Source organism: Vicugna pacos, chromosome 21, assembly GCF_048564905.1.
Source record: "Vicugna pacos chromosome 21, VicPac4, whole genome shotgun sequence".
NCBI classification, from domain to species: domain Eukaryota; kingdom Metazoa; phylum Chordata; class Mammalia; order Artiodactyla; family Camelidae; genus Vicugna; species Vicugna pacos.
The window spans coordinates 6,756,685-6,771,770 of record NC_133007.1 but is presented as its reverse complement, the minus strand read 5'-3'; the positions used below and the strand labels follow the sequence as shown (position 1 = coordinate 6,771,770).

General features: G+C 39.0%; 1 protein-coding gene and 1 long non-coding RNA gene across 3 annotated transcripts in view; both read right to left on the bottom strand.

The window, feature by feature from the left end:
- Nucleotides 1-15,086, bottom strand: part of STX6 (syntaxin 6) — a 38,722-nt gene that overhangs the window by 15,295 nt on the left and 8,341 nt on the right. For both annotated transcript variants that reach the window (XM_015245673.3, XM_031688821.2), the window contains exons 2-3: nt 8,388-8,557; nt 6,576-6,670 (exon numbers count right to left, since the gene is read on the bottom strand). In XM_015245673.3, coding sequence (XP_015101159.2) covers nt 6,576-6,670; nt 8,388-8,557 — 265 coding nt within the window. The remainder of the gene's footprint in view (nt 1-6,575; nt 6,671-8,387; nt 8,558-15,086) is intronic.
- Nucleotides 11,683-14,049, bottom strand: LOC140687936 (uncharacterized). The gene is made up of 2 exons (XR_012062561.1): nt 13,313-14,049; nt 11,683-12,612 (listed from the first exon to the last, which is right to left on the bottom strand). It is a non-coding gene; the product is annotated as an uncharacterized lncRNA (long non-coding RNA).

Below are 15,086 nucleotides of genomic sequence, written 5' to 3'. Positions count from 1 at the left end.
GTTGGCAAACTTTGTCTGTAAAGGAGTGATATTAAATATTCAGCCTCTGTCACATTTTTTTTAAACTACTCTTTAAAAAATATAAAACCATCCTTACATCTCATGGGCCACAGATTGCAGGCCCCCTGTTCTAAGGCAATGGGAAGCCCTTAAAATATTTTGACTAGGGCCGTGGTGTATTCTGTTTCATGTTTTAAAAGATCGCTTTGGTTACTCTGTGAAAAATGTTGGCAATTAAGCAGAAGTAAAGAGATCATTTTACCGCCACTTGTCAGAAGGTACCAGTGCTGCCCAGGATGGGAAAGGCTGCTGTAGGAACAAGCGATCTGATGTTGGGGGCCTTCAACAAGAGGGCTATGTGAGTCCTTGGAAATGACACTGGGCAGGTAGGTGGGGCATCTGAGGGTGCTCCAGCTGACACGTAAATTCTAGGATTCTCTACCTATTTTCATCTGTTCATAAACCTCCAAAGACAAAAAAATCTAAGACTGCCACCCATGGAAACTGAGAAAAATTTACTTGGTCAAAAAGAAGTATTCACCATAAAAATAAAGATACAGTTATTGGTATATTTAAACCAAGGGAAACTCAGTGATATAAGCCATGTTTCTTAAATGTATGAGATTCACCTGAGTCAGTCACTTGAGGCGTTATCAAAAATGCAGGTCCCTGGACCCCACCCAGACCCACTAAGTCAGACTCTAAGGCATAGTTTAACAAGTCTCCCAGGTGAGTCTCACAGACGCTCAAGCTTGAGAAACTCTGATCCGCACAAATGCTGGCAGCCTTCAAATGAGACCATGATGCTGTTGCTATACACTTGGGATGCTTGCACTTTCCTGTACTGTTATAATTTAATAAAAATGTCTTTTAAAACACTGCTGCTCCTGAGCAATAGCTGGAAGGTAAACTAGACAAACCCTTTGAAAATAAATTTGACATTCTGTATTAAGAGCTTTGATATTTGATATCAAATATCCACGGCCTTGACCCAGTGATTCTAATAACAAGATTTCTTTTAAGGAAATAATATAAAATACATACCAAAACATGTATCTGGAGGGAACTCTAATTTGAAAAGACACATGCATCCCAATGTTCAAAGCAGCACTATATACAATAGCCAAGACGTGGAAACAACCCAAATGTCCACTGAGAGATAACCAGATAAAGAAGTTGTGGTATATTTACTACTCAGTCATAAACAATAAAATAATGCCATTTGCAGCAACATGGATGGACCTGGAGATCATCATCCTAAGTGAAGTAAGCCAGAAAGAGAAGAAAAATACCATATGCTATCACGCATATGTAGAATCTAAAAAAAAAGAAAAAAGGACACTATTAACTTATCTACAAAACAAAAACAGACTCACAGACATAGTAAACAATCTTATGGTTACCTGGGAAAGCGGGTGGGAAGGGATAAATTTGGGAGTTTGAGATTTACAAATGTTAGCCACTATATATAAAAATAGATTTAAAAGTTTCTTCTGTATAGCACAGGGAAATATGTTCAGTATCTTGTAATAACTTTCAATAAAAAAATATGAAAACAAATATATGTATGTATATACATGACTGGGGACATTGTGCTGTACACCAGGAACTGACACATTGTAACTGACTGTACTTCAATAAAAATAAATAAATATACCTCAAAACAAATATGCAAATATGTACACTGCACTGTTATTTATAAAATAAAAGCAGAAATAATCATCACATCCAAGCAAAAGAAGAGTAATTTACCGTAAACCCACATAACAATACTGTGTACTAGACATTAAGCTTACGAGGAGAGTTCAGTACAACAATTCACAGAAAAACACAAATGATCAAACATGAAAAGTTGCACTAACCCACTAATAATCAACAAAGTGCAAGTGAAGAGATATTTTTCCTAATTAGATTGGGAAAGATGAAAAAGACTGACACCACTTAATGTTGAAGGTATTAAGAAATATTACATAATCTGACACTCTGTTATTAGAAATATAATTTATAAGGATACTTTGAAAATATTAACCAATATTTAAAATGTATATATTTATTGAGCTTTTTAGTACTTAAATATCTAGGATATGCTCACAAAGATGGTACTGAAGTATGGTTTGCAATTGCCAAAAATTAACCACCACCTAAATAACTACCAACAGGGTCAACGATCAAACAAGTCATGATAGTCCCAGGCTAGGAGAGAGGTTAAGACATGGTCTTTCACGTCAAAGACCTGGGTTCATGCCTTAGTTATGCTTTTTACTAGCTATGCAAAGTTGGGCAAATTACTCAATTTTTCTAAGTGCCTATTTCTTCTGTGTAAGTAATATTTTATAGGGTCACTGTAGGGATTAATAAAGTATGCAGCCATTAAAAAGGATCATCTAAATCTCCTCTGTCCAATATAGTAGCTATCAGCCAACTACAATTACATATTGACCACTTGAAATGGAGTTAGTGCAACTGAGGAATGAAAATTTTAATTTTATTTAATTTTAATTAATTTAGATTTATATTCAGTTATTGGAAAACTTTTACATATGTCTGGAAAACACTCAGTTTGCAAATCAATCTTTTCAATTGTAAGTTTTCTAAACTCTAAATACAGATCAAGTATCTCCAATGGGAAGTACATGTCTGAATTGAGATGTGCTTAAGTGCAACAAATATGTCAGATTTAAGTTTTAGTAAAAAAAAGTTTAAAAAAATTTGTTCAAAATCTCAGTGTTTTTACAATGATTACACATTTAAATGATAATCTTCTGGATATGCTAGGTTAAATGAAATATAGTAAGTTCACCTGTTTTTTTTACTTTTTTACTATGACTACAGAAAAATAAAGATAGCTTGCATTTTAGTATTTCTATTGGACAGTACTGCTCTCACTGTATTTGTATTGATAAAGACTATGTCCACAATATTTTTCCACAGAAAAAAATTACAGACCAACAGGTCATTTCTTTTAAGAATGTACTTCAATATTCATAAAATGGATAGAAAAAAATATATAAAACTGTTAACAGTGATTATTTCTAAGGAGTGGAACTACAGAATGGAGGGACATTTTCATCTTTCTTACTCATCAGAATTATTTGCTTTTTAAAAAAGGTAAGTATATATAGCACAGGGAACTATATTCAGTATCTTATAGTAACCTATAACAAAAAAGAAAATGGAAAGGAGTATGTGTATGTATATGTATGACTGAAACATTGTGCTGTACACTGGAAAGTGACAAACTGTAAACTGACTATATTTTAATAATAAACAAGAAATAAAATAAATAAAAATAGAAAGTATGCATCATTTTTAGTTTTAAAAATTACAATAAAATGCTTATGACTGCATCATAGTACGATCACAACCATGTAAAAATACAACAAAGTTTTGTGTTTGTGTATTATTTTGGGTCTAGATTTTTCTTTTTTTCCTGACTGCAAAATTTTTCTAATTTTCTTTAATGAGCACACATTACTATAATGAAATACACATTTAAAAGTTCCAGTTTGTACATTTTCTGTTTAATAAAATGTGTGGGTGTGTTAGCTCTGGTGGTCAGTGAACCTCAGCTGCGTGGCGTGCACCCTGTACGTGGCCACAACAGAAGGCAAAGAGCTGTGGCTTTCACTTTCAGGATGGCATTTCTCCTACACAGGATAAAGGCTGCCAGACACTGTCCACACATTACCTTCTACTAGGATTTGGAATTTTAGGCCATGTCACTAAACGGTGTTGAGCATTTTGTAACAATCTGTGCTACCAAAAACATAATTACTCATCTTCTTTCTAAGACATGAAGTTTAGAACAAGCAGTCAGTACTGATAAAACATGGTTCACCTGCTAAAAGAACAAATGTCCAGGTTATTTATGTTTCTGTTCCCATTTTAAGCCGTCCTCCAGGCTGAGTGAATGAGACAGTAAATCCCAGTGCTTCACTCAAGAGGTCTCACATCCCAGAGTCATCTGTGCCCACACAACATCCCTCACCCTTTTTAATTAACCAAAGCCATTTCTATCTTGACTTATGATTGACTGTGAACAATTTTTGGGTTTAAAGAGGTTGGATTTTGGGGGGAGGGTGGGATAGTTCTGATTGCCTTTGAAAGTTAAAACAAAGTTGGAGAATGTTAGTGAGGGTCATTTCGTTGATAAAGAACACTGAGACCCAGAGAGGCTATATGACTTGCCACAATGGAAATGTTCTAAGGCCCCTTCACCTCTCATTCACCATTCGGCCACGCATTGCAAGACCTTTCACTACTAAATTAACCCAAAGTCACTTCTGGAATAGATTCCCATAACAAACATTTCACACGTGAAATCTCTGATGTATTTTACCACAAAGGCAAAAATGATCACCTCAAGAATACCAAGGCTATATACACAAAAATAAGAATTATTTTGCTTTCTTTAGTAAAAACTGCCAGCAAACTCAATAAAAATTGCACAAACTTAAAAGACGGTTGGAAAAACATACACGAGACACTTTAAGCAAAAACAGCTTCCTAAAAAGCAAAACCATTGGACATTAATTGAGAAGAAACACAGGAGAAAAGATTTAGTTCTTCAGAGATAACAACAACAAAAAACACATAATGCATCACTGGCTGCCCTGAGGAGGAGGAAGCACAATTGGCATAAATGCGGATCAAAATACATTCCCTTAAGCAACTAAATGAAACTCCACTGATAATGGTGACAGAGAAGCTTAGATAAGCTTGTGATGTACAAATTCCTAATCTGAGCACGATCTTCTGTTTCATGTCCCTAATCTGCTAACTCTCTGATTCCACGCTATCAATCTCTTCCATGTGGAACCCAGAGAGTTTTGGATACAAATACTGTTCAGCAGAATGCAATGATACTGAATCAACACAAAGTGCTTGAAAAAAAAAATCAAGTTAGTATCAATTATGACTTCCTTTTAGTCCACAAACCTCAGTTAGAATTTATTAAAATCAGATGAGCAAAAACTCAGTTAGGTACTATAACTCACCACTGGCAAAGAGCAACAGCTTCCACAAAGGGGTCATAAATTAAAAGAAGAGTGATTAAAAACTCTAAAACACTCAGTTGGATCACACAGTTGCATCTAGTTTAGATCTCAACTCTAAAAGGACTGCAACATTGTGAAGTATGGACTTGATTTAGAATACTTCTTTCAAAAAATATACTTTAAAAAGCTTTTCAAATATTAGAAAACAAACTCTGGATTAAACTTCCAACTATACCAACTCATTCAACCTTTACTATACTGACCTCTGAATTTCAACTTCCAAAATTTACAAGTACTACCTTGCAAAAAGAACAAATACAATGATTGAAGTCAAGAACACACACTTCACTGCAAGGCACCATTCAAATACCAACATCTACAGAAGTGTCCTTCAGAAAAATCTTTTATCACAAGAAATAAAAGAGCACACATTTATAAAATAAGTAATTGGAAAACTTTACCTCACCAAAAAAACACAGCACCTAACAACAGGGCTTCCTTATCAGAATACCCTCTGAACTGGCTGGAAATTAGAGGTGTCTAATCCAAATATTCACTGTATAGACGGGGCACCTAAGTCTAAAAAGGTTACTGCCCCATTAAAATGTGAGTTTATACATATATGTATAGGAAGGCAACTAATGAGTAAAACAAGGAACAAGAGTATTTCAAGTTCAGTGATAACCTACCATTTGAAATAATTTCAAAAGGAAGTCACATGACACGGAGTCTTTGGCAAACACATACCAAGGTTCCTGCCTAAGATGACTCTTAAAAAGCCATATGTTAGCACTGGTATGATCCCAAGTCTTTTTATTCAAGGAAGCTGCTTTCTAGTACATATGTTAAAGACAGCTGGTTCTCGTATATCTAGTTATGCTAATCAACTGCCTTAGCCATATAGTTTCAAAATACAAACATAGCTTAACGATACAAGATTTCACTTAAATGCTGTTTTCTCTTAGGTTTTTTTTTTTTAACAATAGGTTATTATCTGAATAATTTGAGACTAAAGATTTGTTCACTTGGACTGATTTTTTTACACGCCGATAGATGCCTGCTTGCTCTGGATAACTCCCGGAGGGCTGTCAGGCAGTTGTATATGGAAATGTCAGTTACTGGGTTGCAAAAGTTCCAGAAGCAATTCAGATGGTGGAAGAGGCCGCCATCCAATCCCAGTAAGAGTCACTCCACACAATGCAAAGTAACAACCAATCAATCAAGAAACCAAATGGTTTCTACAATAGCAATTCTTCCTTGTGTCCAGACACAGTATACTAAGAAATAAAGCGGGAACAAGATCACTGGTATGGAGGCATGAGATGTATGGACAAGAAGGATACCATTATAGTAACCTCTCCGAAGCCAACAGTCTACTCTTATTTTTGCTCTGAGAAATAAGCCTGATGATACTAAAAACAGATTTCTTTTCAGAGAAATTATATGTAGAAACCTGGCATTTAATTCGTATTAAAAAGTGGTTTCAGGGTTGACCTCTTAGTTTATATTAAGGGACAGAGTCCTGAGAAGTCTGGCTATTTCTTGTACAAATAACACAACTAAGACCGCATTCCTTACCCGGACGACTTGCCGAGTACTTGTGATGAAGGCTTTTCTTATACTCAATTCGGTTGCGTCCAGGTTGAATTTTCTAGGATTTGCTTCAACTATGCGTGGGTCAAAAAGTCAAGGTAAAGCAATTTCATCATCAAAAGACTAACAACCAACATGATGTTAAACCACAGGGTCTCTCACAGGTAAGCAGTAAAATCTGGTCCAGCATTTCTGAACACACAGTCAGCCTGACACTAATCATTCTCAGACTTGTTCGGCCCACAGCTAGATGGGGATCCGTGCACTCCGAGGCAGAGACGACCTGCCTGGTTCACTACAAATCCACGGTGTCTGACCACAGCTGAGCTGGGCTCTTCCAGATGCCTGTCAGCACTTTTTTGACTTCAGGTCACCTTTCCCATGGCGGCTTTTGCAAGCCATTTTCATCTGTCATTCCAAACCATTTCATCTCCGTCAAGAAGCTAACTCTGCATCTTAGAAATCAAGGCTTCTTCAGTGAAGCTTCCTGCGCTCCCGCCCTCCAGCCTGGTTCTGCCGCCCCATGTCCCTCACATAGCTCTCTCTACTTTTCTCTCATAGTCTGCAAGTACACATTTGTGCTATTATTTGATGTCTGCTCTCCCACCCCCAACCCCCATTCTACCCCCACCATAAATTCCACGGGAGTTGGTAGTTTTGCTTACCAGTCCAACCTCAGTAACCAACAAAACGTCCAGCACAAAGCACTCAGTAACTATTAGCTCGGTGAACTTTTGTCCCCTTTATCTCACAATTTCTCTTATCTCCTTCAATCTTCTTCTCTTCCCTCCTATCTCAAGGGAAGACATATCCCCCTGCAACTCTGCTTTTGATCCCACCCCCTCACATATTTTGTTTCACTGATTTTAGAGAACATATTTGTTTTTTTAATAATTTAAAAGGTACCTCGGGGTCATTATGATTAATAGAAACGCTACATTCCACACATCAACTGCATATGAACCTGTGTGCTGACTACAGAGGGATCCTGACAAAAGCTGGTTTCTGTGATGTTTTACCACACTTAGAAAAGAAAAAAAACCAAACAGAACTTAGAACATGCATCTGGCATATCTTCAATCTAAAGTTGGCTAAATGGGATTTTTCCAGTTGAAAAAAAGGCCAAATAACTCAGCTTTTACAGTTCTCGGCTTCATCAGGCAGGTCGGTGGATTTAGTCAAAACCAACAGCATGGCTTAGCACGACAGCCCCGCTGCGGGGAGCGCACCTTCACAGCACAGACGCCTCTCCAGCGGACAGGGACACTGCAACGCCACTTCCTGAACAGGAAAACACCTGGAAAAGGACTTTCTTTTGACCTCTAATCACCACTGTAGAACACTGGTGTCTATACCGCTCCGTAATAATGTCTGCTATCACTTTCAAAGAGGCTCACTGGCCCAAGACATCGTTCCTGTCAAACTTTTCAACAACCCTATGAACTAGGTACAACTGTCACCCTGATTTTCTACTGAAGAGGAAACTGGAGAGCAATGGCCCAAAGTCACTCAGTAACTGGCAGGGCCAGGACTTGAACACCCAGTCTGACTTCAGGGTCCAGGATCCAAGTTCTTAACCGTCATGCCACGCCTCCTCTATGTCGCGGGATATTGTGGAATTTGGCAACCCTATCTTAGCTTACTGGGCACCTATTTTAAGTGTGTCACGGTACAAATAGGAGCAACATCAATCGATGACAAAAAGGAAATGTCGAATCCGTGTACTTGAGAGATCGGGACAAAAAAACATGTTCATTTGTCTGCCTCGCACAGCAGAGACACCACAGAAAAGGATATTGATGGTTTCATCAAGGTCCTCTAGATCCCACTCTATGCTCCGGAGGTTGTTTCTCAGCTCGTTGGTGGTCCAGTCGATTTCCTCCCTCGTGGCTGTGGAGGGGTCCTGGAGGAGCTCCGTCCATCTCTGAAACAACCCCTGCGCGGTGTTGACTGCCTTCTGTACCTCTCTGTAGTCAGGCGAAGGGAAAGGAGAGAAACCACAGACACGTTCCATGAACAACTTAGCGCAGGACTTAAGTAAACCTTTCTGATCAGACACCACCCTCAGGAACCACCATTCCCAGAAGTGTCTGAGTCGTTATAGAAGGCTCTTCATGGACAAACACCGAAGTTCAACACTTTAAAATAATAGTCTCAGTATTATGTTCTCAGCTGATTTTAAAATAAAACAGCCATTATTAAGCAGCTATGATATAAAGTTTGAGGACAAATTTTTCTCTGAACAGACTATACTTAAAAGTAGTATAAGAAGCTATAATACAAATTAACTAAAGGGCTCTTAACATGCACATACATTGCCACTTCGGGTGAAATAATTTGTGTTCAGATGAAAAAGCCCTAATACAGCTTTCCTTTTCTTGGGGAGGCTGGTGTAGGAAGGGGGGGTAAAAAGGGTGGGGAAGGGTCACTCTTACACAGTTAGTCTTTTAGAAGATAAGTATTTTAATCTGAGACATTTTAAAATCCAAAATCTCATTAGAAGATTTCCAAACATTATTAGCTTTAAATATATCTACTTCCCTGGATTAAGTGACTATAGCAGATTAGTGAGTTTCATGGGTAGAGAGTGAGACTAGGCCATTAAGTGCTATGGTTTATTATGCTTTTAGATCAGATACAGTCAAAAGGCCTTAAAAACTTCCCCTTCCCCTCCACTGGACCAATACCCACTATTTAAATGCTATAATCTAGCATTACTACATATAACAGCCAAAAAGGTGTCATTTTATAGTCATAGCCTCTTGTGTACAAAGATTATAAGAGATCTGTTTTGATCTGTGATTTCTTAACCAATTCTTCTGGGTGTTCAATCAGGTGCTTGTTGTCTTTAAAGGAGTAACTGCATCCACCCTACTCCCTGTGACATTTCGAGTACAGAAGAGACAGCATTAGCAAAATGAAGAAAGGGGACTTACAATACCTTGGACTGTGGAGACTGATGAGAGCTGAAAAGCCGAGTGTTAGACAGAGAATATAGCCACTGGGCCAAGCGGAATAAAGCACTGAGTGTATGACCCCCAAGGACTCTCCCGAGGTATGTTCACACCCAGCTCCTGGGTTAGGCAAGCCCCCTCCTTGTTTCTCTCACATCAGCCTTGTGCTTTCAGTGCTAAAGAGAAACTCCATATGAGGCAAAAAAAGGAAGGCCTAAGTAAGTGACACGTAAATCCACTACGTTTTACTCTTTTTTCTCTTTGTTGAGGTGTCTGGCTGATTTGGTAAAGATGTGTACATTTTCCCATAAATGTGAGGTGCTTGGTTTATTCCTAAGTGTTGAATATCGTCTATGTAACAGAAGACAAAGTTACAGAGGATTCTATAATGGTATTTCGTTCTGAAGAATATAAAACTTATTAACTCTGTAAAGGAACCCCAAAGAACTTAGACAGATGTGGGTTGTTTATTGCCATTTACCATATTAGACATTCAAACAGACACTGGGGGTTCGAGATTTGCAGATACTAACTGCTATATATAAAATAAACAAGGTCCTACTGTACAGCACAGGGAACTATATTCAGTAGCTTGTAATAGCCTATAATGAAAAAGAATATGAAAAGGAATATGTATGTATAACTGAATCACTACACTGTACACCAGAAATTAACACATTATAAACCGATTATACTTCAATAAAAAAAAGTAGACTCCTTAGAGAATCAAAATGCTCAAAAAAATGCATCAACTAATCAAGCATAACAATGAAATTATTATATGTTACTGTTTTTGAAAAAATTTCTAAAACAAAAGAAGTGGTACTGTTTCAGATTTTTGCAAATCTCTTTAATATCCGGTTTAATAGTAAAGAGGTGGTTTCTCATGTCTGTGTCCACATTCAGCCTGCTGACACACAGGTTTTGGTTAAAGTATACAATGGAAATCCAGCCTCATACATACATAGTTGGGAAAGCAAGGAGTATTTTAATAGTCTTTTCAGATAATTATGGATCTTCTTTCTTGACACTCTACCAAAACTCAAAAGGGGCAATTTCTTAAAGGTTAGTTGCAGTGTGGAAGCTGAAACTGTACCAAAGACTGCAAACTCTCATACATTACAACCCATTGCTCTATCTTGTGTTCCGAACGGATCTTTTACCCACGTGTGATTTTATAACTTCATGTACTGCTCATTTATAAAGTACTGGCTTATGAGTATCAGAGGTCTTCCAAATACTGACTCATTTTATTATACAATATCCAAAATCATATGACAATACCACCACCAATCTCATTATCAGAAAAAGTTAACTACTGTGAATCTGTAAGACGACAGTAGTTGGAATAAGCTTTACAAAATTCTGCTTTTTTAAAAAAAAGATTCTAATTTCATCATCCACAAAAAAATAGTTGTTTCCCAAGAAGTGACAGGTTCACCTCATTTTTTGAGAAAATTCCAAGTATTGTTTAGATAATTCTGAGATTTGAGAACATAAGCGAGTCTCAACAGCCAGCCTGCCAGTGATTCTTTAAAGAAAAAAAATGAGATTCCGTGGAGGAAAAAATGAGCTATTTCAGCTCGCAACTCCATCACAGAAGGGCTTTCCTTGGAGTCAGACACCTTGTCTCACGATGGACACTCTCATTTCATCATGTAGAGTATTACAATCAATCACAATTACAAGTAGAGAAAACATTTGTGAATTACTTGCATGATTAATGACTTGTATCTAAAATACATATATTTTTAAAACATTCAAAACTTAAGAAAACAAACCCAATTTAAAAGTGGGTAAAAGATCTAAACAGTCACTTCACCAAAGATGACGTACAAATGACAACCAAGGACAGGAAAAAATGCCCAATACCATCAGTCATTCAGAAAAATGCAAATTAAATCCACAATGAGAAATCACTATAAACTCAGAACCTACCAGCTGACAATGCCAAGTGCTGACCACTCGGTAGAGCATGCAGAAATCTCATGCATTACTGGTGGGAATGCAAAACTATACAGGCACTTTGGAAAACAGTGTGACTATTTCTTAAAATTAAACGTAGAAAACATACACCTACCATATGGCCCAACAACCCCACTTCAGGGTGACACAGAAACACACAGGTTCACACAACGAGCTGCACATTCTTATATTAGTTTTAGTCATATCGGCCAAAAATGGGAAACAATCCAAATATTCTTCAACTAAGGAATGGACAAACTGTGGTACACCTGCACAATGGAATACCACTCAGCAATAAAAAGGAACACAGCACGGATACATGCAACAATATGGACAGCTCTCAAATGTATTATGCAAAGTGTGAGAAGCTAGAGTCAGAAGGCCACACACTGTATGATTCCATTTCTGTAACATGCTGGAGAAGGCAGAACTTTATAGGGACACAAGGCAGATCAGTAGTTGCCGGGTGCTGGGCATGGGGGAAGGGGCTAGAAGGAACACAGAGAAACTTTTAGGGGTGACTGATCTGCCCTGTAACTTATTTGTGGCAATGATGGTTACCGACTATATGCATTTGTCATATTTCACAGAAGTATACACTAAAAAGGGTCAATTTTACTGTAAGTAAATTATAACTTTAATAAAGTAAGGAAAAGTGTTCTCGAGAACCAAGATTTGATAAGTTTTTTTTTTAACTGTTTCATGAACACTCTTAAGGGAATACGACTCTCTTTTCTCTTTTTCACTGTGAGGGAGGACTACAGTGACTATCAGTACGGTTTGGTGCCACTGCCCTGAGTTAGGCTAAGGCACCAGCAGTTTGATCTGCCACAGCCTCTGCACCATCAAGGTAAATGTCAACACGATGAAAAAAATGCAAATAACATCTGAGTACTATCAGGAAAAGCATCTTAAGCTGAGGCGCTCCTCTAAGAAAGGATCTTGAAACCCCCTTGCAATCCAAAAGGCACACTTCCATAACCACAACTCTTAAGGCACTGGCACTCAGATTTGAGGGGGAAGGCGGCATGTGGGTGGATTCAATTCTAGCAGCACAGAGTGAAATCAAAGAGTTCTTCAGCATGCAAGAACTTGAGCATGTCCTAAAGAAGAAATGAAAGAAATGGCAGGAATTAGAAAAATGCTACAGAGCAACCCCAGGATAACATTCAACACCCCCACAGGCCTGGCCGGAGACCTGGTTTATTTCACTCTCAATCTCGTTTGAAAAGGGGGTTCATTTTTAGTTTTCATTTAATAGCATAGACATAAGAAAGTCAAAGTAGTCTTATTTTGCATTTCTAAGATCTGTCTGAAGGGTTCACAAAGGTGGGAACTGTCAGCAATGGTTCAGATCTTGGAAAGCCAGAATCCCCAGTGTGTCAAGGAATTTTATTGTTATAGCAACAAATGGTTTAAAAGTTTAAAGCATCCCCCAACATTTCTTCTTCACATTATCATTTTAGCTTAGCATTAGCCTAAAAAAGTAGGCATGAATGGAGAGAAAACCTGTGTCACAAACAAAAGCCTATTTTTAAGCCAATATTCATGGTAACCAGAATATCCAAAAGAACTTGGGATTCCTGAAGAGTTTCAAGAAACATAAGACACATGTCATAATGTACAAGACTCTAACCCGCTCAATTCAGAACTATCTGGAAATACCTGGGACTAAGTATTTAGAATCACCTGGCAGTCCAAATAAATCAATGAACAGGACAGAGGAGAATGTAACCAAGTCAGCTGTTTGAGATTTGTGAAGGTTTTAACAGAAAAAGAGCTGATCCAGTTTTCTTCACCTACTTTCTCAGGAAAGGGAAGGGAGGTGTTTCTGCATGAACTGGCCAGGCGCTTCCCGCACGCCCAGCATCGTCCACTCCCCCAGCCGGTGCCCAGCGCTCAGCTGGCCCAAGGGAGCCTGCTGCACCCCGCGAGGGGCCGTGGCTGCTGACTCAATCAACGGCGATCCACTTTCATCTGTGGTCCCAGAAAGGTCAAAGTCACAAGATCCCGCCTCTTTTCCCTGTAGAGTTTGGTTTAGACATTTTCAGGTTTTTCTTCCAACTACATAATGGGAATGATTAAAGTCTGACACCCAGAACTTCCCATGAGGGGCCGAGTATACCTTGACTTTATGGAGCTCTTCAGCTTGGCAAACTTCTTGGTAAATAATAATCTGCTCACAGACAGCTTTGGGTATCATGTCTGACACCATTTCACCCTAAACCTGCTAACTGTTTTCCTAGGAAGTACAGGTTTAGCTCCTGACCCAGAGAAATCTTTCAGTTCCTTGAAGGAGAGAGATGGCTATCTCCCGCAACAGTCAAGCAGATGTTCTGCTCCCACATCTGTTGCAGATGCTTCCAAAGTCAGTTTTGTTTCATACATTCCATGGGTAACAAGAGTCACAGGGTTGGAAACACCAGGGATGAGGTTCTTTCCCTTGTTGTCCAGCAAATGGACCATCAGAATCATGGGACCCATCGTATCCTCATGGATATGAACTCCCTATGAACATCAGAATGAAGGTCCTTCATCGCAATCCACGCCAATGCCCATGGGACGAGCTGTAACACAGAGCATCTTTCTCAGTAAGCAACTGTCAAAAGTGAAAACACAATCCACATCTTTGAAGAACGTATCTTTCTGGCAAAAATAAAGTCAAAATCAGATTCTTCCATTCCTTATAAATAAAAAGTTGACACTGGCAAGACTAACCAACCCAGTTAGCTTTTGAAGCCAGCCCAGCACTAACTCCTGGTCACTGCTAGCTGAACCTCTCCTTTGCAGTGTTCCAGTCTGTTCCACCACGGAGGAGGGCTCACCAACCCAGCCAACCCCGAGGGCTTCAGGCAGTACATCCAGATGCCCATAAAATCAAAGTTTTCTTATCTAGATGTCACCAAATTTGTCAGTAAAATGGGAGGAAGAAGTACTTCAGCCATCAGGAAGCTTTTGTTTCCCAGAATTCAGTTGTGCCAACAAAACTGCAGGATGATCGTAGCTACAACCTCCCTCAGCCTTGTGATTTTTCCCCTTCTTCTCTGACCACACTGATAGGCTCTGAATTGGCATGTATCTGTCCCAGTTACTGCGGCTGTGTAACAATTACCCCCAAACTTAATGGCATCAAACAACCACTTACCATGTGCGTGGATTCTGTGGGTCGGGAATTCATGCAGAACACAGAAGGGGTGGCTTGTCCCTACTCCACAATGTCTGGGGTCTCAGCTGAAACCTCAACAGGCTGGGGCTGTCGGAGCAGGTGCTCCTCGTAAGTAACTGTCCCTATGTGGCCTCTCCACGTGAGCTCTCTAGCAGAGAGGCTTCAGTATAGCTGGACTTCTGACATGTGAAGTCAGGGCTCCCAAGGCTTGCATCCCAAGTCAGAAAGATGCAGGCGGAAGCTGAATTGGTTGTCTTTTGTGATTTAGGCTTCAGGAGTCAAGCAGTGTCATTTCTGCCTCATTCTGTTAGTTGAGGCAGTTACAAAGGTCTGCCCAGGTTCAAGGGAAAGGAACGAGGATCCCAGCTTGATAGAAGAACCCCAGCTTCACAATTTAAGAAGAGCAAATGG